Source organism: Sprattus sprattus (genome assembly GCF_963457725.1).
Source record: "Sprattus sprattus genome assembly, chromosome: 14".
In the NCBI taxonomy this organism is placed as follows: domain Eukaryota; kingdom Metazoa; phylum Chordata; class Actinopteri; order Clupeiformes; family Clupeidae; genus Sprattus; species Sprattus sprattus.
The window spans coordinates 28,122,462-28,149,066 of NC_137912.1; the positions used below are offsets into that span (position 1 = coordinate 28,122,462).

General features: G+C 39.4%; 1 protein-coding gene across 5 annotated transcripts in view; it reads right to left on the reverse strand.

The window, feature by feature from the left end:
- dmd (dystrophin) overlaps positions 1–26,605 on the reverse strand; it is a 237,000-nt gene that overhangs the window by 71,706 nt on the left and 138,689 nt on the right. For all 5 annotated transcript variants that reach the window (XM_080851393.1, XM_080851392.1, XM_080851395.1 and 2 more), the window contains 7 exons: positions 26,335–26,515; positions 16,860–17,032; positions 12,482–12,638; positions 6,168–6,282; positions 5,616–5,884; positions 3,480–3,623; positions 2,788–2,854 (listed from right to left, as the gene is read on the reverse strand). In XM_080851393.1, coding sequence (XP_080707519.1) covers positions 2,788–2,854; positions 3,480–3,623; positions 5,616–5,884; positions 6,168–6,282; positions 12,482–12,638; positions 16,860–17,032; positions 26,335–26,515 — 1,106 coding nt within the window. The remainder of the gene's footprint in view (positions 1–2,787; positions 2,855–3,479; positions 3,624–5,615; positions 5,885–6,167; positions 6,283–12,481; positions 12,639–16,859; positions 17,033–26,334; positions 26,516–26,605) is intronic.

Genomic DNA, 26,605 nt, shown 5'->3' on the forward strand with positions numbered 1-26,605 from the left:
CACTGTTGAGAGAGAACTGCATTAAGTCTAACATATAGGCCTATCTTACAATAAACTTTAAGTAAAGCTGGCTATGTAACCGCATTCATTCCAATATTGTTGCAGAGATGTTTCCTTTTACCAAGATAACAATTTCAACAATTCACTTAGCTCAGTTAGTCAGTATAACGAAACTCTGGAACTATTAGGCTATGACCAAATGTAACACACTAGACCCTTTCACAATAAACAAGCAAACAAACAAACAAAAACAGAACAACAAAGATACCCTCATATGTCTAAACGTCAGTGGAGCCAAAATATAATGGTTGAGCTTGGTTGCTTGCTAAAATATATTGGAAGAAGGCCCCACTACACTGATTGAGTAGATGTAAATACATGTTAATTCATTGGCACTTGTTCTCTCTGTCACAGAGCAAGCACACTCTCGCAGTTCGTTCACGAAACGCATTCTAGTTTATTTATTCTCCCCGTTTTTCTTGCAGCTAACTACTCCTCGCCCGATTGAGATAGAGACGCCATTCAAACACCGAAACGTCCGGCCCGATCCGGTGCAACCTGCTATGACTTTTCGTGGCGGTACTCCTTGCCACTCCTTTTTTATTCCTCTTTTTCATCCCCTTTTTTCTTCATAGACTTGCATGGCAGAACTCTGTGCATTATGACATCATAATAGGCTCATTAAACTGGCTTGCACCTGTGCTTCTCACTGACACCTCCGCCAAATCCAAGGAACCGCATTTTCTCTGTCCCTCTCAATTCAACTTTGAAAAAGAATAAGAGGAACCGCATTTCTCGGTCCCTCTCAATTCAACTTTGAGAAAGAATAAGAGTAACTACAGTTTCTAACCTAGCTACCGTATTTCCACTTCGTTAAGGTGAGTTGAATGGCAGCATTTTCAGTGTACTGACTGAAATTTTAATGGAAACTGATAGTGTTAGCCGTAGCAGCTAACATATAAATTAACGTTACGTTAACGTTGGAGACGCCATTTTCCTTAATTCAAGTTGTGAAGTAAACCTTTGAAGTAATTCATGAATTTAGTTGTGTGGATATAGTGAGCTAAGGCTTGTATTCCCACTACGGTAACGTTAGCTATCCTAGCTGTGTTAAGCAGAGCTATCCTAGCTGTGTTAAGCAGCTGTAACATCTGAGTACGGGGCTAAAGGCTAACTAACACTACGTAACGGGAGTATCCACTGGCAGTTTCAGCTAGCCGTAACGGGGGATCATTTTCCTTAATTCAAGTTGTTAAGTAAACCTGTGAAGTAATTCATGAATTTAGTTGTGTGGATATAGTGAGCTAAGGCTTGTATTCCTACTACGGTAACGTGAGCTATCCTAGCTGTACGGGGCTATGAAAAAGTTGCTTATACTGAAAGAATGGTTAACTTGCTGTGACCGATAGCGTGAGTTAACATACACCCGTGTCCTGGGAGTAATGATTCATGAGAGACCTTGAATCATTAGGTTAACTGAAAAACGTTTGAGGATGTACCTGGACACAGCGTAGCTGTTGTAGTGTGCTCAGTTTTCGAAAACTAGACTGAAACTAAGAAGGATAACTATGACTAAATGTGACTAAAACTAATATGCACTGAATCTAAAATAGCTGCCAAAATGAACACTGAGATGTATTCATTTTGGCAGCTATTTTAGATTCAGTCTTAAGACAAAAATGCATATTAGTTTTAGTCACATTTAGTCATAGTTATCCTTCTTAGTTTCAGAAGAGGTTTTTCATGGTTGCTAGCTCTAATCAGATGTACTATAGGCTTATAAGAGAAGACTAACTTTTTATGCCAACGAACACCAATAACAGACTATAAACAGACTATAAACCAATGTGATACACGTGCTATCTAGCTATACAGTAAAAGTGTTGCTTACGTTAGATACTAGACCTAGGCTACAGTCTAACTCTAACTGCATTAAGTCAAACAAGCTGTATCTTACAATAAACTTTAAGTAAAGCTGGCTATGTAAGATACTACTAATAACAATTAATAAGAGGTCAACCAAAGCGTTGTATGAACAAATGCAGTAATTTGATCAATTTACCAGCTAAATTGCTTTGGAATAACTGAACATGAATGGGGTTAAACGTTGGGAAATACAATGTTTGTAACTATAGGTCGCAAATGAGTATGACATGCTTTGCTTCGGCGTAAAAAAAAACCCTGCTGTGCTCCTAAATTTCTTTGTGTGCACATGTGCTCCTTGGGAAAAACCTTAGCGTAGAGCCCTGCAAATACTCTACTTTTTTTCCTCTCTCCTTCTTTCTCTCTATCCCTCTCACTCTACTTTCTCTCACACTCCATCTCTCTGCTTCACTTTTTTTTCTCCTTCTTTCAATATTTCCCTCTTCACTCTCTCTTTACTGTCTTTATCCAGAGCCACTCTTGTTCACTCTTTCCACTCTTCTTTCTTTCTTCCACTCTTCTTTCTTTTCTTCTTTCCTTCTTCCACTCTTCTTTACTTTCTTCACTCTTCTAGGAGACTAGGAGGGGAAGAGACTAATTCCAAGGCACTTGTTCTCTCTTGTCATGGCCGCAACAGAGCAAGCACACTCTCGCAGTTCGTTCACGAAACGCATTCTAGTTTGTATTGCTTTCCTGTGATTTATTTCAATTTCACCAGCAGCCATTTGACAATTTTGCAGTTCTGCTGTTTCTGTTTTTTTTATATACATAACATGCCTTCAATAAAATAAACATACCTTAATTTTCCCATGGGCAAACACAGTAATGTTATGACAAACAATATGCATAAAGGCAGATGCTTACAATTCATATTAGCAATGAAGTCCTTCTGTGCATCTGTAAGTTGAGTCAGATGTTGTTCTATAGATATCTGAAAAAAGGGATATGTGAAATGTTACCAAGCTGTAAACAAAATAGAGGGAATACTCAGACACACCCCAAGTTTTGCCTTTCAAAATTCCAACAAGCGTCCACAGAAAGGGCACTCATGTTTGTAGCCTTTGATAGGGAACTTAGATTTTTATGTGTGACGTGTGATGGAATGTGCCAAATGGCAAACCTGGAATGTGAAAGGGGACCGTTTTACACCAAGGCGCTCTCAATGCATTCCCTTTTACCTTAAAACCGGCCTGCTTCAACTGATATCACTCTCACATACTACTAAAATTACTCGCACATACTGAGAGAGCACCAAAAAAAACCAAACTGGAATACAATGTGAGCATTTTCAGAAGTATATTTGCGCTTTCTCAGAACTATACGACCAAACTTTCAGTTGTATGTTTAAGTATTTCTCATGTACATATGGGTGCAATCAATGATTATTCCATGGGTATGGCATATGGGTGCATCCCGCTATTCCATGATTGCAGGATTAGGGATCAATCTATGTGTTTGACGGAAATATATGTTGAGCAAATGGACAACATGGAAATGAGATTACAAAACAGTTATGAACTGTGGGATTGTTTCATTATTGTGTGTTCATTACGTACTTGTAGTAGCCTCCATCTTGTATTGAGGTTATCCAGTCGTTCCAGATCAACTTGCGAGAGTACATCTGGAGGTTCAAAGCTTGCTGCAAGAGCATTAACCAAACTGATGTCATCCTGGATTGGTTCAATCTGTTCCTGAAAGACCTGCAATCACATCCATTACCAAATGTGTCATTACAGTATGCAGTATCTGTGGAGTAAACATGCATTCTTAGGGTGGTATTAGGGTGGGTATTTCTCCTCAATCCTAATCTCTAGCAAAGGTTTCTGACAAAACATATCTAACACCAAGATGAAGAATTACTGTCCTGCATAAATATCTGCTGTTCCAATAGGAACATGCCCACCCTTAGTCACCCTGTCAAAGTGAAAACAGAATTCTACAAAGTAATGTCAATTAAATAAAAATATATAATGTAAAATGAGTGATTGAATAAATATTCACCCCCTTCAAGTCAGTATTTAGCAGATGCACCTTTGGTGCAATCACAGTGTGTGGATAAGTCTCAATCAGGCTTGCAAATCTGGACAGTGCAATTTACTCCATTCTTCTTTGCAAAACTGCTCTGGCAGGTTGCGCGGTGATGGGGCCTGAACAGGCCTTTTCAAGTCCAGCTACAAATTATCTATTTGATTTAGGTCTGGGCCTTGACTCGGCCACTCCAGAACATTCCACCTTGTCTTTAAACCATTTCTGTGTAGCTTTCGCTGAATGCTTCAGGTCATTGTCTTGCTGGAAAATAAATCTTCTGCCAAGCCGTAGTTCACTTGCAGACAGAATCAGATTGTCCTCCAGGATTTCCCTGCATTTTTCTGCATTCATTTTATCCTACAAATCTTCCAGGCTCGGCTGAAGAGAAGCATCCCAACAGGATGATGTTGCCACCACCATGCTTCAAAGTTGGGATGGTGTGTTTGTGGTGATGTGCAGTGTTTGGTGTCCGTCAAACAAAGCATCTTGTCTGATGTCCAAAAAGCTCCACTTTGGTCTTACAGAACTTTCTTTCACTTGATCATGGAGTCTCCCACATGCCTTTTGGCGAACTCTAGTCGAGATTTAATAGTATTATTTTGTTCAACAAGGCTTTCTCTTTGCCACTCTCCCATACAACTTTGACTGGTGAAGAACCTGGGCAACAGTTGTTGTATGAAAAGTCTCTCCTATTTCAGCTGCTGAAGCTTGTTACTTGTAACTGTCTTGGTGGCCTCTCTCACTTGTCTCCTTCTTGCACAGGCATTCAGTTTGTGGGGACGGCCTGCTGTAGGCAGATTTACACATGTGCCATATTCCTTCCATTTCTTGATGATGGATTTAACAGTACTCCAGGGGATGTTTAGTGCCTTGGATTTTTTTTTTACTTATACTTTTCAATAACCTTTTCTCTGATTGTTCTTTTGTCTGCATGGTGTAATGGTAGCCAGGAATACTTATTAACCAGTGAATGGACCTTTTAGACACAGAAGTAGCTATACTACAATCACTTGGGACACATTCACTGCACTCATGGGGTGATCCCCATTTCACTAATTGTGAGACTTCTAGCACGAGTCTGTCCACTGATCTCAGTGCTGCTTCAGTCTATCCACTGATCTCAGTGCTGCTTCAGTCTATCCACTGATCTCAGTGCTGCTTCAGTCTGTCCACTGATCTCTAATATCTAAACAACTCATCTTAGACGATAAAGTTGTGCTATTTAACGCCTACCTGCTTGTCATGAAATCAAACGTTCAGTGAGTCATGTCATATTGCAAAAAGCCAGAGGAACACTCTACTCTAATTGAACAAAAAGTGGTCCACTATAGTCAACCTCTCTTTGGTTATTTTCATGAACATGATTTGATTAGCTAGTGCCTGTGTTGGAATAATTGCATTAACACAATTTGATTGGCTGGCGCCTGCATTGCCACTTGTAAGGGGAACTTTTCTCAACTTTCTACCGCGGGAAACACAAGCAAAGCAAAGCAACAAAACCCCAATTCAGTTCAGCAATGTATGACCTCACTCCATTCAAGTGAATGGGAAGCGTCTCCAATGAACCCTGCAATGTGTACACGTGAATGCACCTTTACAGATTCCCTCTCCTAGCAAATCAGAGGTGTTTTGCTGTGTATGTATTCCAGCTTGTGCACGCTCACCTTAACGCTATCGATGTGTTCCTGGAGTGAGTGCATTTGCAGGTCCCCAACAGGATCCCATGATTCTTTCACCATCTCTGCCTGATCGAGCTGAATCTCTAGGTGCTCCTCTGTTTTATATAGCTCTAGCAAGCGCTGTAGTCGATGCTCCAGTGTCTGCTGCCAATCAATCAAAGCTCCTTGAAGTTTGGCCCACTCTGATTCCACATCACACATTTCCTTTTGTAGAACACGGCCAACATTCTGAGCTCTGTCCTCAGGAGTTACTTCTGGAAGACAAAAAAGGTGAGATCCCAACTAGTCCACATTGAGCTTTCAAAAAAAAAAAAAAAAATACATTTATTCGCCTGTCGTCAATCTAGTTTTAGGTCTACATGGACACGTAAAGAGAGATATGAAAACAAAGTTTGAGCTTAAAAATGTAATTTACTTTTGTCACAATAGGTAATACTACCAAGTCATGGCATGAAAATAAATAGAATTGAATACATGGATTCAATCAGACTTAGACATTGACAGGTGATTGTGTTTGCATGTGTGTCTGTTTCGTACCCCTCAGATCAGGTGCCTGGGCTTCTGTGTTTGGCTGCTCAGAAAGGAAAGCTTTAACGGCCTCCAGTGAGGAGATCACCACTGGTTCCTTCTCTTGGACCTCAAAATGTAAATCCTGTATCTCATGAATGGAAAAAACAAAGAACAAGAACACATTTAACAATAAAGCAAGCTACAATAGTAAGCTCAAAATCAGAACGAAATCAACTAATAAATGGCACATCATAATGACATCAAAGTACATATAATGGACATTATTGTCAAGGATTTGCTCGGGGATTGAACCCGAGTTGCTAGGTTTGGGGAACCAGCGCTTAACCGAGTGTGCTATTGAGGACCCAATGGCAGGATGTAGTTCACAGCTTGATAACTTTATTATTTACAACAAGAGTAAATCCAAACAAAGGTAATCCAAAGCACAGAAATGGTTATTCCAAAATCTCAGAAGACAAGTCGCAGGGCAAAAAGGCCATAAACTAAAAAGGTTACAAAACTGTAGCTCTCAGGCGGACCTGACAATAGCTACCTGTTGAAGGCTTCGAGAAGACAAAAGCGGCCTGAGAACCGCAGCGAGCAAAAAGGCTTAAAAACCTGGGCAAGGCACCAACCAAAAACTAGCTAGCGCTAGAGGCACTTGAGAGTGCAGGAGAGGGCTGCATGCCTTGTGGCAAAAGTCTAACACACAAAGACAAACTAACGACCTGACAAAGGGCAGGGAAACTTGCCAGGTGCTTAACTCCTGGCTAATCAAGGGAAGTGGCAATACATAACAGGTGAGGACACACAGAGGGAAACCAGCAAGAGCACACAATTGGAAACAGGTGAGGGCACACAATAGGTAACAGGTGAGGGCACACAATGGGTAACAGGTGAGGGCACACAATGGGTAACAGGTGAGGGCACACAATCACAACAAAAGCACATGTGGACACATAACAAACACAGAGAAACTTTCACCACAAGAGGTCGCCAAATTGTGGCAATGGCTGCCACGATCGTGACAATTATAGTATCATATGCTGTAAAGATTAAGGTTAAATATTGCTTTGAAAACTGACTTATAAACCATATTTAAAAGTTTAAAACATGTCATCATACCATTGCCATAGCCACTCAACAACAAAGTCAGCCTCTCCTTAACAGGGGTGCACACATGTCACATAAATATGCGTAAATAAAAACGTCGCTGATTTTTGTTAATAAATACATTATATGTAGGATCAAAAACACTGTTGGTGTATTGCTGTGTCTTCTGTTAAACAAAGTATGTGTGCACATGTGTGGTTTGAAGAGAGATTGGTGATTTTATTAGGCTACAGGGAAAGTGTGTCAATTAAACAGTTGGTAGTGAGCTAACAACAAAGTCACCTGCCGTAACTTTCTCAATGTTTCTGTCATAGTATTATCGCTTCACACTTTATATCCTAACCATAGCCTATTGAACTGTATTATTATCAGCAGATGCATGCTTTTGTGTTTGAGTCATGGCTTTTTCCACATCCCCCATCCATAATAAATAACGTAGCCCCACAGAGCATTGTCAGTTTGTCACTAGATAAATTTGACAGCCTAATGTTTCTGCAGTTGTCTGTTCTAAATATGTAATAGTGGATGTATTGACATTGGTTCATGAGAAATTTCCCAATTTTAACAAGCCTATTTTAGACAGGAAGCTCATGCAGTCTTAACATTTCCAGTTTGTCACCAACTTGTTGACCTTGTTGACTGTTGTTTTCAATATGAGAAACCATTGTGAGAAGTCTGATATATTTCAACAGAGACATTATCCCGCTACAGATATACAAAATATTTCCACCAATTTATTTTATAACTGACTTTTGATATACCGTAAATCTTTAAATAAAGACCGGGATTCAATTAGACGCCGGGCTTCAGATAGTAGCCGGGTGTGTGGTCGATACCGACAAATAAAGGCCGGGCCCCGAATACAGGCCGGGGTAAAATAAAGTAGCCTATTTTACTGTAGCCTACCGGCATCAGTCCATCGGCACAAAGTAGAAATCCCAATTAAATTGAATGCATTTCATGATTACATGTTCTCCTCATGTTTAATGTTGTTGGCTAATTTCATGGGCTGTTTGCATTAAAAAAATAAATTTTCCCACGTAAGACTACTAGGCGAATTTGTTATTGTTCATGAAGGCACGTCTGGCAATTTGTTATTGTTTAGGCTAAATGCACTTATTACACGGCTCTTCTTAATGCTGTAGAATGCTCCATTCACTTTAATGGGGCTTCCCATGTTCTGCGGTCCGTCTTTAACCGATAGCGGACCGTTGCTATGCAATAATGACCGCTGTCAAGGAAAGTGGCCTTTTTGCCTCTGATTCACGTCTTTCGTAGCACTCCGCAAGTAGTCCGGTAACTTGTCAATGGAGTTTCAGCGGACGGTTGAGCAGCTGTGTTCTAAAGAATGTTTGTTCAAGTTCAACCTCTTTGACGAACTATTTATCTGCTTTCTCCGCTTTGTAATACTAATGGTAACAAATACATTGTAAAGAAAACACACTGTGTGAAGTTATTTTTTTCGTGTTGGCAAGTAGCCGTATAATAAGCGGGATAATGTATAGAACGCGTCGGGGTGCTGTTCGCCCTGTCGGGGCTTATTTTCCCGACAATGACCTGCGTTCTATACATTATCCCTTACGTATCGTAGCCTACTGTTGTTTATCTGTAACCCTTAAGATGGCTAGGTTACTTTGTCCAGAATGGATCATAAAGCAGTTGACTATGGCTCTAAGATGAAACTCTGATATTAAATTTAAAGAGAAGGTGTATGCTGAAGATCATTCGGGAGAAAGGCAGTTTGACATTGAACCGAGACGAGGGAAGAAGCAAAATAGTGAACTGAATGCAGCCAAAAAGACCAGATCCCGACTAGCAGGTGGAGGTAGGAAGAAAGGTAGTTAGGACACCAGCCTCGACGAATGGATTTTTTTAGTCCACGATAAGCATAATAGAGTGTCTAGAAAAATGATTAACAAACAAAGCTTTGGAAATCTTTTCCGCCGTGACTGACAGTGGAGACCATAACTTCTATGTTTATTGTTACGTTGACACTGCACATAAAGCGCTACGCAATGTGCAGGAAATGTTGAACGTATGCAATGAATGATATTAGCCTACTTTAATTATGCTCATTATTTGATTTAAATACCAGTAATAAAATTATATAACAGAAGATAAGTAAGAAATAAAGGCCTGCCCCTAATACAAGCCTGCCCCAAATAAAGGCCAGTGCGCTGTGCAGCCTAAGTAAATAAAAGCCCCAGCCACTATTTGAGGATTTATGGTAAGTTATTGTCTAATTCTAGGTCTGAGCTGATGTGTTGACACAAACTAACGTGCCATAGATGGTAACGTGCCTAACGTGCCATAGTCGTAATCTCCCTGATGGCAAGTCTCCACTATCATAGCTATCGTAGCCCGACCTATTATCCCGCACGACCTATTATCCCGCAAGCGCAGGTACACGTTACTTAATATTGATTTCAGTGTCATCTAGGATCGCAGATTTCGGAAAACTTAAGTCCCTGCCCAAAAAGGGTATTTAAATGAGCTTTCTAGCAAAAATGGCACATATACAGTGTATTGAAGTGTATAAGATAGTGTTGCAATACTGCGTGTACAAACCAGCCTGATACAAATAGTAGAATTTTGATTTTGCGATGTTCGTGTAAATTCTTTTTCTTGTTGAGCTTGATTCCCAACGGCATTTTACATCAATGCGGGATAATAGGTCGTCGCCAACTTTGTTGCCATTTCGCGACTGTACAAAACAAATCGGAAAATACGTTAAGAAATGTTCCTGCTGAGAGTCAAACAAGACTTTGTGCATGTTCTACACACCTGTCACTTCTGAAATATGTAAGGTTGATTCATTAAACCATATTTATATTGATAAAAACTAGTGCTGTCAGTTTAACGCGTTATTAACGGCGTTAACGCGAACCCATTTTAACGCCGTTAATTTTTTTATCGCGCGATTAACGCATTGTAAAAAAAAAAAAAAAAAAGAATTTTTTATTTATTTTTTTTTTTTTTTTTAGATTAACGTTCATTTTGCCCTCCCAAACTGTGTAGTGTAGTTAACGTCACGTTTGAGTGAATGATGAGCGCGATACGGCGAAATGGATGATAAAAAGCTTCTGAATAGAAAGTTTACCTTTAAAAGTTGTGTTGTGCAAAAGAAGCGAGCTTCACTGTTGTCTGAAAATGTCAACAGGCAGCTGGTAGAAAGCACAGAAGTAGTTGGCTTACCTTTTATTGGTAACCTAGCTCTTACGGTTTATTGTTTTTGAAATAAGAGGCCTGACTTCTATGTTCACAGCAAACTTGAAAAAAACAAATATTAAGCCATGGTTTAACTGCACTATAGGCTGAGTCCTTGTTTATCTTAAATATGCACTTTATAATTTTATTTTGTACCGCCCTGTTTGGCAATGTTGTTTTTCAATAAAATAAAACATTGCTTAAAGCAAGCCAATCCACTTTTCCATGTTGATAAGAGCATTAGAATAAAATAAAAATGATGGAAAAAAATAATTGAAGGGACATTTAGAATAGATAAAAATTTGCGATCGCGATTAATTTTGATTAATTTAATCGCGATTAATTTTGAGTTAACTATGACAAAAATGCGATTAATCGCGATTAAATATTTTAATCGTTTGACAGCACTAATAAAAACATATTTGTTAAGCGGATTTTTTGGTGGCCCGCGGGATAATAGGTCGCGTTACTATAACTAAGGGGCCGGATTAACACAATGGGCTTTAGGGGCTGCAGCCCCAGGCCCCGCCACCAGGGGGGCCTCAGGTTGTCCGATGTTGAGTGAGTCAACGTCACCGCGCATAACATTAGAAACATTCAGAGTGAAAAAAAGTATAATGTCAGGTCAAAGGAAGCACGAGAGTGGGGCCAAAAAAATGGTCTGTGGACCGTGACCCTCTGATCGCAAAAGGCCTCAAGTGCAAAGTAAGACTGAAGAAGATAAATTCACATTTCTAAACTTTGCTTTGGTTCGCAACACATCGCATTAAGACAGGGATGAACGCTTTTAATAACGTGCTTTCAAATACGATGATGCAGGTAACAAGCCAGGCTTCCCGGTTCCATCTAAATAGGCCTAATAAAACGTAAATTCTTTCAGCAATTGAAGATGTATGAGTTCTTATCCTCACGCATATCGCTGCAGATTAGGCTAAATCATTGAAAATTGTAGACAAATTATTTGCAAGCCAGTTAGACATAGCTAAGTGAAATGTTTTAGCTTAGCTATAGATCTTCCATTTTCGCAGTCATGGTCAAATATAAGTGTAGAGGTTTTCACTGAGGTTTTTTGTCAGATCAGCAGGACTGAATAGGTTCTACGCTCAATCCAGTTTGTGAGGTATTGCGCAGCACAGCTTTGCCTCATCGTCTTGCTATCTTCTGTCTGTTTGAACAGGACATGCGCAAATTCAGCGATTTTGATTATAAAACTCTTCGAAATGATTGGAATCATGCAGAAAATACATTTATATCACAGACCAGTAGAAAATATGTATTTCCTTTGATCGTTATTTGTTTTTTTACTTTAATGATGACAGGAGAGACTCTGCCTCCCCTATCCGCACGTCCGTGCTCTCGCATAGAAACGTGGGCGCGGAGCCAAGATGTTGCTTCACTAATAGGCATATGCTTAATCAATTCGTTATTTCATTCCCTGGCTATTTAGCCTTGTTTTTGCTTTTGAATGAATGGAAATATGTATACATTAACATTATTGGTTTATTGTCTACAGTGTAGTTTACTACACACATACTTTAAACACAGGCTTTAAACTGATCATATTTATAGAGTGGTTCTGTGGACTTTAAAGCACTGATGTGTCAATGCACCTAGCGTGGGTTTGTGTGCGTGTCATGATGTGCGTCGGGGCGATGTAGGGGCCCCATCCTGGTAATTAGCCCCAGGCCTCAAAATGTCTTAATCCGGCCCTGTCAACGGGAGATCAATATTTTATCATAAAACCCAGTTTTGTTGATATCCTGGGTCAGTTAAGCTTAGGCTTCTAAATCACTAAGTTATTGGCATGGTTTAAACCAAAGAAGGCTATGCACAAAAGATCAAAAGTGTTGATCACAATCAAACCATTACAAGTCACATCTAGTTGGTTAACTGACTATCTGTTTATTCAGAAATGGTGTTGACTAAGATGAAGATCCCATCACACATGAGATCATAGAGTAGATAATAAGATCTAATTGTTTTCATATTTCAGTCTTGGAAATAGTAATGGCATAACTCACCCTGTGCTTGTCCTGTTGCTGCTGGATAGAAGGTATATCACTGCCGACTGGTTTCTGCTGGTTTAATTCATGCTGTTTCTGCTGGAGCCATATTAGCAGATCCTGGAGATTCATGTGTAGATGTCTCCATTTCTGAACATTCACATCCAGATAAGGCCTAAACACATACACAAAATTGACCTCAAATGCATGGTAAAAATGCCAACAACACTAGAAATGGACCTTCAGACACTTTCCTTGTCTGCCCAGGGTTTCAAAAAGTCAGAGTTCCTAGTTGAAAAGGAACAATACCTTAACTGTTTACAGGCATCAGTATTGCCAACATTGTGGTGTGCCAATCTGTACTCAATGGTTCCAAAATTAGTATTTTCCCCAGTAAATTAGTATTTTTCCTTAAGTGAAATCTGTACTGCGTTAATGGGTGCCACGGGCAAAATTTTGATATGTACTTGTAAAAGGAACAATATTTTGGCATTCAGCCTACAAATGAAGACTTATTTGTAGTCTGTAAGATCACTTTTTGAGAGGGTCTCTTTTCTTCATCACGTGAATTTGTGTCATAGTGTATTTTGGCAAACTTTTTATATAGTGGTGGAAGTATCTCATATTTTATAAGTTTCTGTACACAAAATGCAGCCCTTATAAAATAAAATCAAAACTGAACAGGTGACTTTCTCAGTCAGGGTTGAAAGATTGTGCTGTGCTGCGGCAAATTCGTCCGATGCCCACGCTTGGTTCAAGTTAGCTTGTTCAGAAAACCAGACTTGTAGAAGACTGCTTAGCGAAAGAATGTGTTTATTCAGTCACAAGCCACGGTCAGCTCCATACAACAAGGCACAAGGCACGTCTGCTGCTGAGGAGTCGGTCTCCTTGCTTCTTCTTCTTCCCATTACAAACATTGTACATACATTTATACTGTGGAATTAATGTATGGTTTAGGGGAGGGAATGGGTGTGTCTGGAGGTCAAAATGGGATTTCTAGCTTAGAACAAACCTATGAACAGGTAGGGCCATATGGATGCTAATGTCTTTGCTTCAGCTAATCTTGTCGTGGCTGAAGACAAAAGCCAACTAATGTCTCTGGCTCAGAGACACACAAAAGCTAGGGACCAGGTCTGATGGCCCATCAACATAGACAAAAGGCCAGGTGCCACATTAATCATATTATGTGAAGTTATGAAAATGCCTAAATCTAACAGGGTCATGCCACTGGACTGGGTATCAAAACCCATTGACAGCAGACTCTTATTCCCTTAGACTTGGGTGCTGGCTGTTTTTTGTTTGATGGAAGACATGTGTGTCTTAACATCATAGAGTCCACTATGGGCAATGCTAAATGTGGACCGACATATAGTGCAAAAGGCATGACTGGTAGACACAGGTCTTTAACTAATAGAAGTGTATTCCTTGGTTTAACTGTGGGAGAAAGTCTGTTTCCTAGGAAATGGCTTCTTTTTTTTCAGCCATAATTTTATACGTTTGCATGCTATATTAAAAAACTTCTAAAAAATGAGAAATTGTTCGTCCACAACAGAAAGATTGAGCTTAATGAAAAGACTCAGTAAGGCAAACTGAGCGAAGTAAGAAAGGAGCTTGATTCGACGGAATACCGTCACGTGGAAAGTACTACTCGACAACGACCAGAAGAGCAGTGACAGCAGCGGTGCTCGTGCCAGTTTGTTGCCACGGGGATGACAACAAATGCGGTCTGTTCCAACTTCAGTCTTTTGCCTTACTGAGTCTTTTCATTTAGCTTACTCTTTTGACAGAAATATACCTTGATTCGAATGGAAACTCTGTGTTAACCATTCGCATCATATCGCTCGAGTCAAGAAAGTTTTATTCTTGATCATTAGTTTAATATTGTTTGATTGGGGTTCCATATAAAGCTTGTCTGGGAATTCCCCGACACCTTCACTGCATTTCATTTGCTCAGTTAGTCTGGCGAACTACGCAATGGCGATCCACTTCAGTCACGTAATTGGACACTCCTTTAACCAATCAGACCAACGATACAGGTGACGTACTGTGCATCCCGTTTTCAATGTAATCATTGAGAGCGTTTAGATGCACACTATAAAAACAGATTATTATCGGGTTTTGTAGTTAGACTATCTGGTTATTCTTATGCTCATGTAAACGGAATAAACTGATATTCGTTATAGGTTTTTGAAAAACCTGTTTAACACACCTGGGCCTAGTTTCCCGAACGCTAAAAAGGACTTGAAAACGGTCGTAAGAGGGATCCTTGCAGAGCGGTTTCCCGACACCGCACTTACGGCTATGATGAGTCTACGATGTCGCCAAAATCCACGTAGGCCGTTAAGATACGTCGTTATCGGGAAACGAGGCCCTGTTTTGTTACGTAGTCGTGGTTAGTTTAAATCCGCCAATGGTGCTCCAGGTAGCCAATAGCCAGTTTGTGATTGGCTCCAAGGATCCTTACAATTCCGAACTAACCTTGTATATACACTTTGCCAGACTGACTCAGAAGGCAAAATCAAATTGGCCGGAAGAAGAGGGGTGGGACTTCCCAGACAAAGATTAAGCAGTAGTTGATTAAAAAAGAAAACATCACAGAAACGTACCCAAATCTGTTGGTGGCGGCCAATTTTAAACTAAGAGCAGATGTGACAAGGTAACTTTATCCATTAACGTCAAAAGTAAATAGTCTTCATAAAACGATAAAACACATTCCCAATCGCTTGTGCGCACTTAAATAGATTAAATAGATAGAGTACTCAATGAACCGAACTTCCCTATTGGTTTCCGTTTCGCTGCAGCTAGAAATATCGTCTTCGTTGGTGACGTAGTTGATCACGTTACGGTTGATCATCTGTCCATCATCGTATAAAGCCCGCCCTGACAATTTGATTGGTCAGATCAGTTTCTGAAATCTGATAATTTCTCCCCAACGGAGCAGAGCCAGACCGAACTTCCAGACCTCAAATGTTGTGGGCGGGGCTAAATTCTGTTTGGTATCCAGGCTACAGATATACAGTATTTGATATAAGAATGTGTGTAAGCCAGAGTTAAAATGTATAAATAGTTGTTTTACGTTAACATTTTCTTTGTGGCAATGCAGGTATACTCAGGAATCAAAGAGCATTAATTGCATGCCATCTGCTGGAAAGAGGATTCTTTTCTCATTCTTTTTCTGTTTCATGGTTTGCAGGATGACTTAATAGTGTGAATAATAAAACCTATCCATTCAAAATGTACATTACATTTTTCCACATGTAATACTGTATAGTAGTATGTATAGTAATATCAAGTACTGTGAACAGTTGAAGTTTAATTTATATTTATATTTAATTTATTTAAGTTATGTGGCATTAGCATTTGAGTCTCATTCATTCATACATTTATTCATTCATTCATTCATTCATGTGGAGTGAATTCTATAGTTAAAAATAGTGCATGAACAATTGGCACCCATCGTGAATCTCTTCCCATTCACTATGCCGTGCAACCACTCCTTCTAACTGTTCTTTTCTATCTCTATAGAACGTTATGTTGTTAATGCTGATGAAGTGGCTGTATCCCATTCTTAACCTAACTAGTTCTGTCCACTCACTTTGTCTCTTTCCCCCCTCCTTCTCCATTGTGGGATGCAGCTTCAGTTTTTCCACCTGATCCATTTGCAGAAACTCTCTGCTTAAAAACTGTCTATTCTCAGCGAACTCTTCTGCACTACTGTTCTATTCTGCTTATGTTCCCTTTTAATATGCATATTGTGTACCAGTGTATTTGCCCATAATAGACATGGTTATCTGCGTCATAGCTCTGCCTATCTTTGTAATACTAACCTTATGAGCATGTTACGTACCCACTATTCAATATTCTGCACTATAACCAATCATTTGAATTCTGGCTGCGCTCTCCATTTGTACCCACTATTAGCCTTGGATGTATGCTTTGAGTGTATATATGCTGCATGTATGCTAGTCAGCTTTATCCTGACTGATGTATGTATGAATTTATATGCTTGCTTCTCATTCCCTCTTCTTCTTCGTCTTATTATTATTATTATTGTCATGTTGTCGTTCAACAACATAAGGAGCCATAGGCTTGTAAAAGACACGCACATGAATGCACAAGATCTCATTCCACTACACGCAAACTATACATTTCACACAGTTTATTATTCTTGGTGAAACGTAAATGTTACCTATATAGTTTATAGATATATAGTCTGCAGTTCAATTAGTGAGAGCTGTTGTTGCAGACATGATTACCATTTTCTCAGTAAAAGCAAAGTAAATGGTTCCTATTGTTAGTAGCATATCTATAGCACAGCTAGCTATCCAGTGGATTTATTGGAAAGAGAGGTATTTGATGGTTCCATAAGTGGCATCATCTCTATGTTTCTGCTCACCTCATGCTTAGAGTTTTGTTCCTCAGTTCATTCCAGCGGTGGTTCATGTTCTCTAGACGTCTCTGCAGCAGCAAAGCATCATCAGAGTGATGTAGAGAGCCCACGATGCGTTTGCCATTCTCATCCAGTATGTGGAACTGTTCTGTGTGCTCCTCCACTTCCCCTTGCAAGTCCTGTATAGAACACAACACAACCACTGTGCAGGACCTTCCATACAACACCGTATAGATACAATAGATGCAACACTCATTAGCATATACATTTGTTAGTTCTGGTCTGGACAAGTGTCAGTCTGCATGCTCTGATATTAAGTAGCACTGCTTGAGTCAATTTAATTTGCAGCACTAAGCTGCAGGTACTTGAGCACTACTTTGCAACAAGGATACTTCGCAGAACACATAATTGAACCTCTCTTGGTTGACATCTTTCATCTCTCAGGCAGTATAACCCCGTTAAAGCAATTTTAAAAGCTAACCATCATGTGTTCATTGGGGTGAACTTACACTACTTACACTAGATTGCATATCACTGACATCCAACACAGGTGGCAAGGACCTTAAGTAACTATTGACTAAGACCTGCATTTGGATCCTCCTGATATGAGTTGATCATTTGTATACTTGCTTTCTGTGTATATTGATGCTTAGTTGAGAGTTTTGCTTCTGTTTTTCTATTTGATTTTATATTTTATTGTGATCTAATTGTTTTTTATCTGTTTTTTATTTGATTTTATATTTTATTGTTATCTAATTGTTTTGTATCTGTTTTTTATTTGATTTTATACTTTGGTCAACGTGAGTTGTTTTTAAATGTGCTTTATGAATACATTTGACTTTGACCTTTCATTTGATTCATATAAACTGTAAAGCAGATCTCGAAAACATGTTTTTTTAATCTACACAGTATTGTCAAAATCAAGTCCTATCCCATCAATTTGCAAAACAACTAATCCAAACGTTGACCACTTCAAGAATAAAGTACTGCAGTGCTCTGCTATCCAGATTAAGTAGCAACTCAAGAGCCTCCAACTGATACAAAGTACTGGTGCTTGCACACATAATAGAAATGAACAAGTACTTATTATATAATTTACACTGGTTCCATGTCAAGAGTAGAATTGAAAGTTAGTTATCCAACATGCAACACTTGTTGCTCAAAAGTTACAGAAACAAGTTTTCGCTTTTCATTGATTTGGCATTCCTGTCTTTTGGGTCCAAATGTCTTGTATATTTATTTGCCTTGGCTCCTAAATGTGTATAAATTCAAAGTTGAATCAATAAATGTTCTTTTTTAAAGCATCCTACTGAAGTCATCGCTTTGCCAGTAGAGTTTCCAAGTATGAAGCACCCACACACTCTCACAAAATCAAGTTTGTTTTTCCAACAAAAACGTGTGACAATGCATTGAGGCAACATACATTTTTGTTTACTTATCCAGCTAATTTATTTGTTTCAATCATAATATTTTAATATAATCATAGCTTTGGTATTCTGCATTCAAATTGGTATAATATTAAAAAGGATAAGAATAAGATTAAGAATAATAGACATTAGGAGAGGTAGACTGAGGCTGGAGTTTAGCTGTGTAGTCCACTCTGTGATGCCCATTCCACAGAACAATAGAAATATCAGCCAAAGGAATATGAAGTAGTACCATAGCATCCGTTTAATCATTACTGAAGTACACTTAAAAGCCAGCCTAATCAAATCATAGAGCATACTAACACATGACACCTCATTCTGCAACTTACAATTGCACAACTGCAACTGTATCCACTCTGGATTCTACAGTACAGCTCTCGGAGGGCGCAACATTCCCAGAATCCACTTCCACAACTTAATCTCTATCAAACCTCACATACACAACAAATTATAGGTGTGTACCTACTGCTTATAAAACTTAAATAAAACAAAGCATTCAGACCAAACCTTAAAACAGTATTTCTTCTTACGTAGCATGTCCACAAGATGAGGAACATAACACGATAACAGAATATGTAGCGTGTGTGTGTGTGTGTGACTCCAGACACAGAGCTGCTTGACAGAAAAAAACACTGATTCTGTTGTTTTTCCCTTGAGTGGGTGCAATTCAGAGACGAAGGGTCAGGAAACATCCCACGGCTTACTGGGGGCTCTTTATTTCCCACTGTGCTGGTGCTACATAGTTCCAAAAATCACATTCTTAACATACTTCAAATGGAACGGGAACCGTAGACTTAAACTTGCTTACAATGCACATCTTACCCAACATTATCTGTATTTAAGTGCAGAGATGAAAGAATATGATTGGCCTTTTTATATGGTAAGAGATACTGTTGATGCATTTTGATGGGCTGCTATTTTACTAGTTTTTGTTACTACTGGAAAAGTACTGGGATTTCTCCATGTTCTTTTTACACATTCTTTTCTGCACTGTGGCTTGTGACTAACCATCCCTTATGTGGATGATACTCAACTGTACTTGGCCTTCCCTCTGGAGGATTTTCTGCATGCCTCAGTGATATTTCACTTTGGATGAGGGACCATTATTTTGAAAACTGAGCTCCTGGTATTCCCAGCCACTCCAGCTATCCCACAAACTAACATTTAATTTGGTCCATCTTTATTGACTCTCACTAAAACTGCACAGAACTTACGCTATGATTAATAACCAACTTAATTTCTCTGAGCATGTAGCTTCTGTCTCGCAGTCTTGTAGGTTCACTCTCAGAATATAATATTCAGATGAAGATCAGACCATACGCAACACAACTCCTTGCGCAGGCCATAGTTTTTTCTGAACTACAATATTCGGTGGAATTTTAGCTGGCCTTTCTGAGACCATTGCAGTTGATTCAGAATGTGGAGACGCGTTTAGTCTTTGATCAGTGGAATAGGACACATGTAACTCCTCTGCTCCCATTTATGTGCCGCACTTCTGTTTAAGATTTCTCCCTGATTAGCATTTTTTCCTTTCCCCTGTCGCCATTGTGCTTGCTCTAAGTGGGTTCAGGCCCTGGGCTCTGTAAAGCGCCTTGAGAAAATGTTATTGTTTTGGCGCTATACAAATAAAATTGAATTAGTCACCCTTCACTGGCTCCCTGTAGCTGCTAGAATGAAATCTCTCACACTTCCTAGAGGACATCCAATGGATCAGCAGCAGCATATTTAAATGCTATGATTCAACTCTTCCCTTCCCTTTCCTCTACTTCCCTTCCCTCCACTTCTCTCCTCTGATGAGTGTCTGCTGTCTTTGCCTTCTCTCTATTTGTTGGTGGCATACTATATAAATCTTGGTTTGGGTATTGTTATAATAGTAATAACTGATGGTTTTACATTCAAAATATACTTTGTATTGTTTTTAAAATGTATTTCATCATGTTTGTTTATGTAATTTTCTGATAGTTGTTTTTGCTGTTTTTTTATCAAATGTTTTGCAATTAACTTTGGACCAAAACATCTGCTAAATAGCTTAACTAAAACAATTTTATGCCACTGCAGAGCCTTGACTACCATGTAAGCATCAAACGTCATGCTGATGATACTCAACTGCACCTGTATATGAAGCCAAATTCTTGCCTTAAATATGTTAAAGTCTGACCAACTGCTTGCTTCAGAACACAGATAAGACAGAGGTTATGGTTGTAAGCCCTAAACATTTGAGAGGCATCTACTCACATTCTTTTCACATCCAATATCCAACCCAATTATTGAGGATCTCAAAAAAGTCCTTTTGTCATGGAATGCATTTACTTCTTGCATTTTAGCGCCATCTAGTGGATTTACTTAAAATAAAGAAAACATTTTAGTAAATGCATCGGCTCTTCTTTTGACAATATTTTCATAATTTTGTGCGCAATTCTCCAATCATCCTGAACCGATTTAACCTTATCTGGACATTGGATAATTCTGGGATTCATTCTCCCCTCTCAATGATTCAGGAAGTCATAATGTTTCTTAAAAGGAGACGTGCTACAGCATATCCCCTGGACCCCATTCCAACCAGCCTTCTCCAGTCTATCTCACCTATAAGGAAGACTCAGACTGCAGTCTCAGAATGAGTCTTAGTTTTCTGAAGTAATGTTCTTTTCTCAGTAGCCGCCAGAGGCAAAAGTGTAGATGTCTCCTTTGTTTATGGCCTACTTTTCTTGATGACAATTGGGCTGTACACATGCAAGGTTAAGACCTAAGCTAAGATAGGGTTAGCTCACTGTGTTCTTGTAAACTCATAAGAAGAACAACTGTCTAACTGGGATGATAGGGCAAGATGGGCTCAGAGACTCACTGAAGGAATAAATGTGCTCTTTTCTTAGGTAGGGGAAAAGTTACCACACTGTTAATTGCTCCAAAACTGGGTGGTTAGAGGACATTCCATTACAGAGGACTCATTAACAGATGAGGAAGGTGTTCTGCCTCGTTTGTGTGAGACTATTTTCAAACAGCCATCCACAGGAGACTTGGGCAACCAATGGCCCTTGCTGCATGTAGGCTACCTCAGGTGAGGACAGGGACGTGCAGTCATAGGAGGCAGCGGAGGCAGAGCCTCCTGTCATTTTGAAAAAAAAAAATATATATATATACAGTACTGTGCAAAAGTTTTAGGCAGGTGTGAAAAAATGCTGTAAACTAAGAATGATTTCAAAAATGGAAGTGTTAACAGTTTATTTTCATCAATTCTTCATAAATTAACAAAATGCAGTGAAGGAACAGAAGAAAATTCTAAATTAAATCAATATTTGGTGTGACCACCCTTTGCCTTCAAAATAGCATCAATTCTTCCAGATACACTTGCGCAGTTTTTGAAGGAACTCGGCTGGTAAATTGTTCCAAAAATCTTGGAGAACTAACCACAGATCTTCTGTGGATGTAGGCTTCCTAAAATTCTTCTGTCTCTTCATGTAAACCCAGACAGACTCGATGATGTAGAGATCAGGGCTCTGTGGGGGTCATACCATCACTTGCAGGACTTTCTGTTCTTCTTTAAGCTGAAGATAGTTGTTAATGACATTGGCTGTATGTTTGGGGTTATGTTCCTGCTGCAGAATACATTTGGTGCCAATCATACGCCTCCCTGATGGTATTTCATGATGGATTAGTATCTGCCTGTATTTCTCAGCATTGAGGACACCATTCATCCTGACCAAATTTCCAACTCCACTTGCAGAAATGCAGCCCCAAACTGGAAAGGAACCTCCACCATGCTTCACTGTTGCCTGCAGACTCTCATTATTGTACCTCTCTCCAACCCTTCGGCGAACAAACTGCCTTCTTCTACAGCTAAATATTTCTAATTTTGACTCATCAGTCCAGAGCACCTTCTGCCATGTTTCTGCACCCCAGTTTCTATGTTTTCGTGCTTAGTTCTGTCACTTGGCCCTGTTTCCTTGTCGGGGTAGAGCTTTTTGGCTGCAACTCTTCCATGAAGACCACTTCTGGCCCGACTTCCCTGGACAGTAAATGTATGTATCTGGGTACCACTGGTTTCTGCCAGTTCTGAGCTGATGCCACTGCTTGAAATCTTCCGATTTCGAAGGTAAATAAGCTTGATGTGTTTTTCATCAGCTGCATTAAGTTTCCTTGGCTGACCACTGCGTCTACGATCCTCAACGTCTTCTTCAAAAGAGCTTGAACTGCACATTTTGAAACCCCTGTCTGCTTTGAAATCTTTGTCTGGGAGAGACCCTGCTGATGCAGTATAACTACGTTATGTCTTGTTGCTGTGCTCAGTCTTACCATGTAAATGGATAAAAAATAAACATTTATTGTTTACATTTTTCAAAGCATTCTTAGTTCATAGCATTTTTTCACACCTGCTTAAAACATTTGCACAGTACTGTATATGTACTGTATATATATATACATATACGTATATTATAAAATAAATATTCATATTTCTCTACTAATCTGTGGTATGGGTGTAATTTCTGCAGGATTCCGATCATTTTGAGGATTTTTATTATCAAAATCGCTGAATTTGCGCACTTCCGCTTCCTGAAAACATGGACGTGCCGTCAAGGGAGGCAGATGCATTGCGCTCTGTTCCGTTTTCCCTACCTACCGTACCTACCATCCTTAGTGTGAGTATGTAGGGTGTTCCGTTTTCCGATTTCCCATTTCCGCGTCGAAAAGAAGTATACCCAAAGGACCCGTATCTGTACTCATAACGGTCAAAACGCTGAGTGTGGAAGCAAGGTACACTGTCCATTCTCAATGGCCGCCATCTTGTCAACGTAGCGGAAGAGGCGGACCCAGGCAGAGCCGCTCAGCTCGAAAAAGACGAACGCGGGGCTTGTCGCGATCGTAATTTCCGGTAAGTGCACCACGAAGTATTAGATTTGGAGCAGCACTCACCTGCTGAGAATCTGCGTACCTAGTGAGTGTGTACTGCATATAAGTATAGGTACGGTAGGTATGGTAGGTAGGGAAAATGGAACATAGCGCTGGTCTCTATGGGCAGCTGAGCCAGTGCCTCACTAAAGATTGCGCAATCACTCCAAACTGGGTTTTACGCATGCGTGCGCAAGCGTAGATGAGCTCAAAACGCATTGAAAAATATTGCTAGTGAGGCAAACAGTACCACTGCTTCTGGAAGGGAGGCCAGCGAGAGCGCAATTGTCGGGTATAAAAATTGGGCTTCTTCTAGGCTTCTCTAGGCAAACATGGAAGGTTGTATTGCTAAGCTGAAGCAGTTCTCAAAATTGGACTTGCAGTCCAAACGTGAAATGATTAATAATGGGAGACCAATGGCGGAGCTAAAATGTTTGCTTCAAACGACGGGACCGAAGTTATTGACATTGCATTGGAGTGTTTCATGTTTTCCAACGGGACATATTCATGCGCAACACAAACCTCCCTAAAGGCGGCTAGGTGCAGGGGAGACGTGAATGGATTACGAGCTTGCGAGTGCACCAACTTTAAATTATACCGGTCAGTAGAACATTTTGGTATTGTGTGCTATGTCTGTGGTGTTTATCTGTTTGCTTGTTAATACGTTGTGTAAATAAATATGTAAGTGTCAACTTCGAATTCAAGTGTCCGAGTTGCAGTGTTGGCCAAGCTACTTGATTTTTGTAGTGAGCTAAGCTATCAGCTACTCTACAATACATTCAGCTTCACTACACAGAAGCTACCACTCAAAAAAAAAAAAAAGATACATAAACCTGTCAAAAGTAGTTTGATACATTAGGAGCTACTTTCAGTTAAACAAACTGCATGCCAAGTCAATGCAATTTTAGGGATCAACACAACTGTCAGTCAGATAAAAACAGTTGAATGGATGAAATTCGTGTGTTCGTATGTTTGTGTTGGATGTCATTGACGTTGACAGGAACTTTTTCTTTGGATTACAAAGAAGGCATCTGAAAACATATTTAGTTTCACTCGTCTCTTATAAAGTGACGTACTTTTGAAGGTATGGCTGTTGAGTCAGGTATTCAAACGCAGATGAAAACAAATGAGTGCAGAAGACCTCGCCTACCTTCATCTTTCGTCTATTTCGTGCATTTTCGCAATTCGACTCCCTGAGCAGACAGCACGGACTTTTCACTTTTTAACTTTCATCATCTTCAGCTGTATCTAAATATCAACAGCATTCTAGTTATCCGTTTGTTTAGAATGTGCATGCAAACTACCCATTTAAAATTAGGGGAGAATTCATTTTAAATGTATGAGCAGCGTCTGGTGTACTTGAAATGACGATATCTATCTATCTATTTTCACTCGTCTCGCCTAAAGTGATGTACTGCTTACTTTTTTTGTTTGATGGCTGCAGGGAAGCCTGTTATGAATGAACATCAGAAAGGTCCAGGATAAATTAGCTTTCGCGGACGCTACTGCGGTACTTGATAAATAAAAGAGCTTAGCTACTGAAAAGTTACTTGGTTTTGTAAATAGCAACGTTACTGCCAAGCTACTGACAAATGTAGTAAAAGGCACCCAGTGCAACTTTCGAGGCTTAAAAATAAACATTCAATTTCTAGTCTTTTTTACACGTAGTAAGTTTCAATAACTCCATACCATTACATATCGACATTCAAGGAGCAAAGATGAGACGTAGTTGTGTGGTGAGAACTGATAGAAAATCGATAACAACAACAATCGCCGCCATTTTCTTTATTTTTTGTAACCTACAATAAATAAAGCAGGATTCGAGTCAATGGAAAAATGGCCTCTCCCCACCGGTGATTGTTGTTGTTTAGATTTTCTATCAGTTCTCACCACACAACGACGTCTCATCTTTGCTCCTTGAATGTCGATATGTAATGGTAAGGAGTTATTGAAACTTACTACGTGTAAAAAAGACTAGAAATTGAATGTTTATTTTTCATTCAATGTTTATATAAAGTTGCACTGGGTGCCTTTAAACTAGTAGCGTCGCTACAAGTAGTGACGCTACTGCCCATCACTGCCGAGTTGTGTAAAAGGTTATACTTTCCCTAGACAAATTGAAATGAGCCATATCATTGGTGGGAGGGCTACATACGCTACCTTGTAACTATTAATATCTTATTTGACACGGTGTAAAAGTTCAATTACCACACCGATTGTACGTTTAGCTGTAGGCCTCGTAAAAGTCAGTTGACTATTGAGCCGCATAACTTCTTATAATAATAATCGTTTAAAAGTAATAGTATTAGACAATAAAACATAAAGTTTTTTCAGTTCTGGTGAGATGACAATTTTTAAACCATAAGCATATATACATGTATGATGTATACGTTTCTATTTTTTTTAAACGACTAGAGATCGGAATGACATAATCACTTCCGGTTTCTGTGCCTCACCAGCTGCGAACCTCACCGCACGTCACTGGGTGAGGAGTTTATGTTTTGCCAGAATTGTGTCTTTGAAAAATGCCAGCACATCATAAGTATTTGTTTTAGATTTAGTCCTGCAAAGACAAAGAGCTGTGGCCTGTCAGCAGTTTTTTTTACCGATGGCCATGATATGCCAATTTTTTTTTTAAATGGTTGGTTACTTTTGTGTTCACTGAAGATGTTGAGTTTAGTTTTGGATATGAGATTAAAATATATGTGCATACACAATTCATTTTGTGTACTTCTTAGCTTCATAATCCAACATGACAACTTACCCATTGTGCATGAAAATGTACCCTGTTATGGGTACACACTGCACTCCGAAGTAAATGGCTAATCATGTTACACTGCTATATGATGTGGCAATCTAATGTCTAAGGTTGACAAAACATTTGGCCTATTACGATGTATTGTTTGCAGTCATTGTGACATTCCCTCTCTCCCTTAATTGACATAACCTAATTGTGAGAGTGTTGGTAAGACATGAGTAGTTAGTCAAAAGATTGAATATTGCAACATTACTCAATTTGGAACCCTGTGCACCTTTTAATGTGTTTGCCTTCATTTATGAGCTACAACAGCAGGAAACCTTACTAGATTTGTTTAAAAATGCTCAACATTAAAGAAATAGATTTGTTTCAGTGTTTAACAACTGATCTATTCTTGTTCATTTCCAGTTACCTGCAATTGTTCAAGGAGATACTGCTGTGAGGTAGGCTGTTGCTCTTTGTATGTGGCATCTTGCAGTACATTGGCTGTAGTCTCAGCCTCTGTGAGCCAGTTAGAAAAATGTTCCAGATCCAAATAGAATTGCTGAAGAAACCTAAAAGCCGCCTCCAGAGCAGCCTCCCGATCACCAACACTAAACATCACAGGTGCACACACACACACACACACACACAAAAGCAAACACAAAATAAAATTATATGTATTGATGACATTTAGATAAATT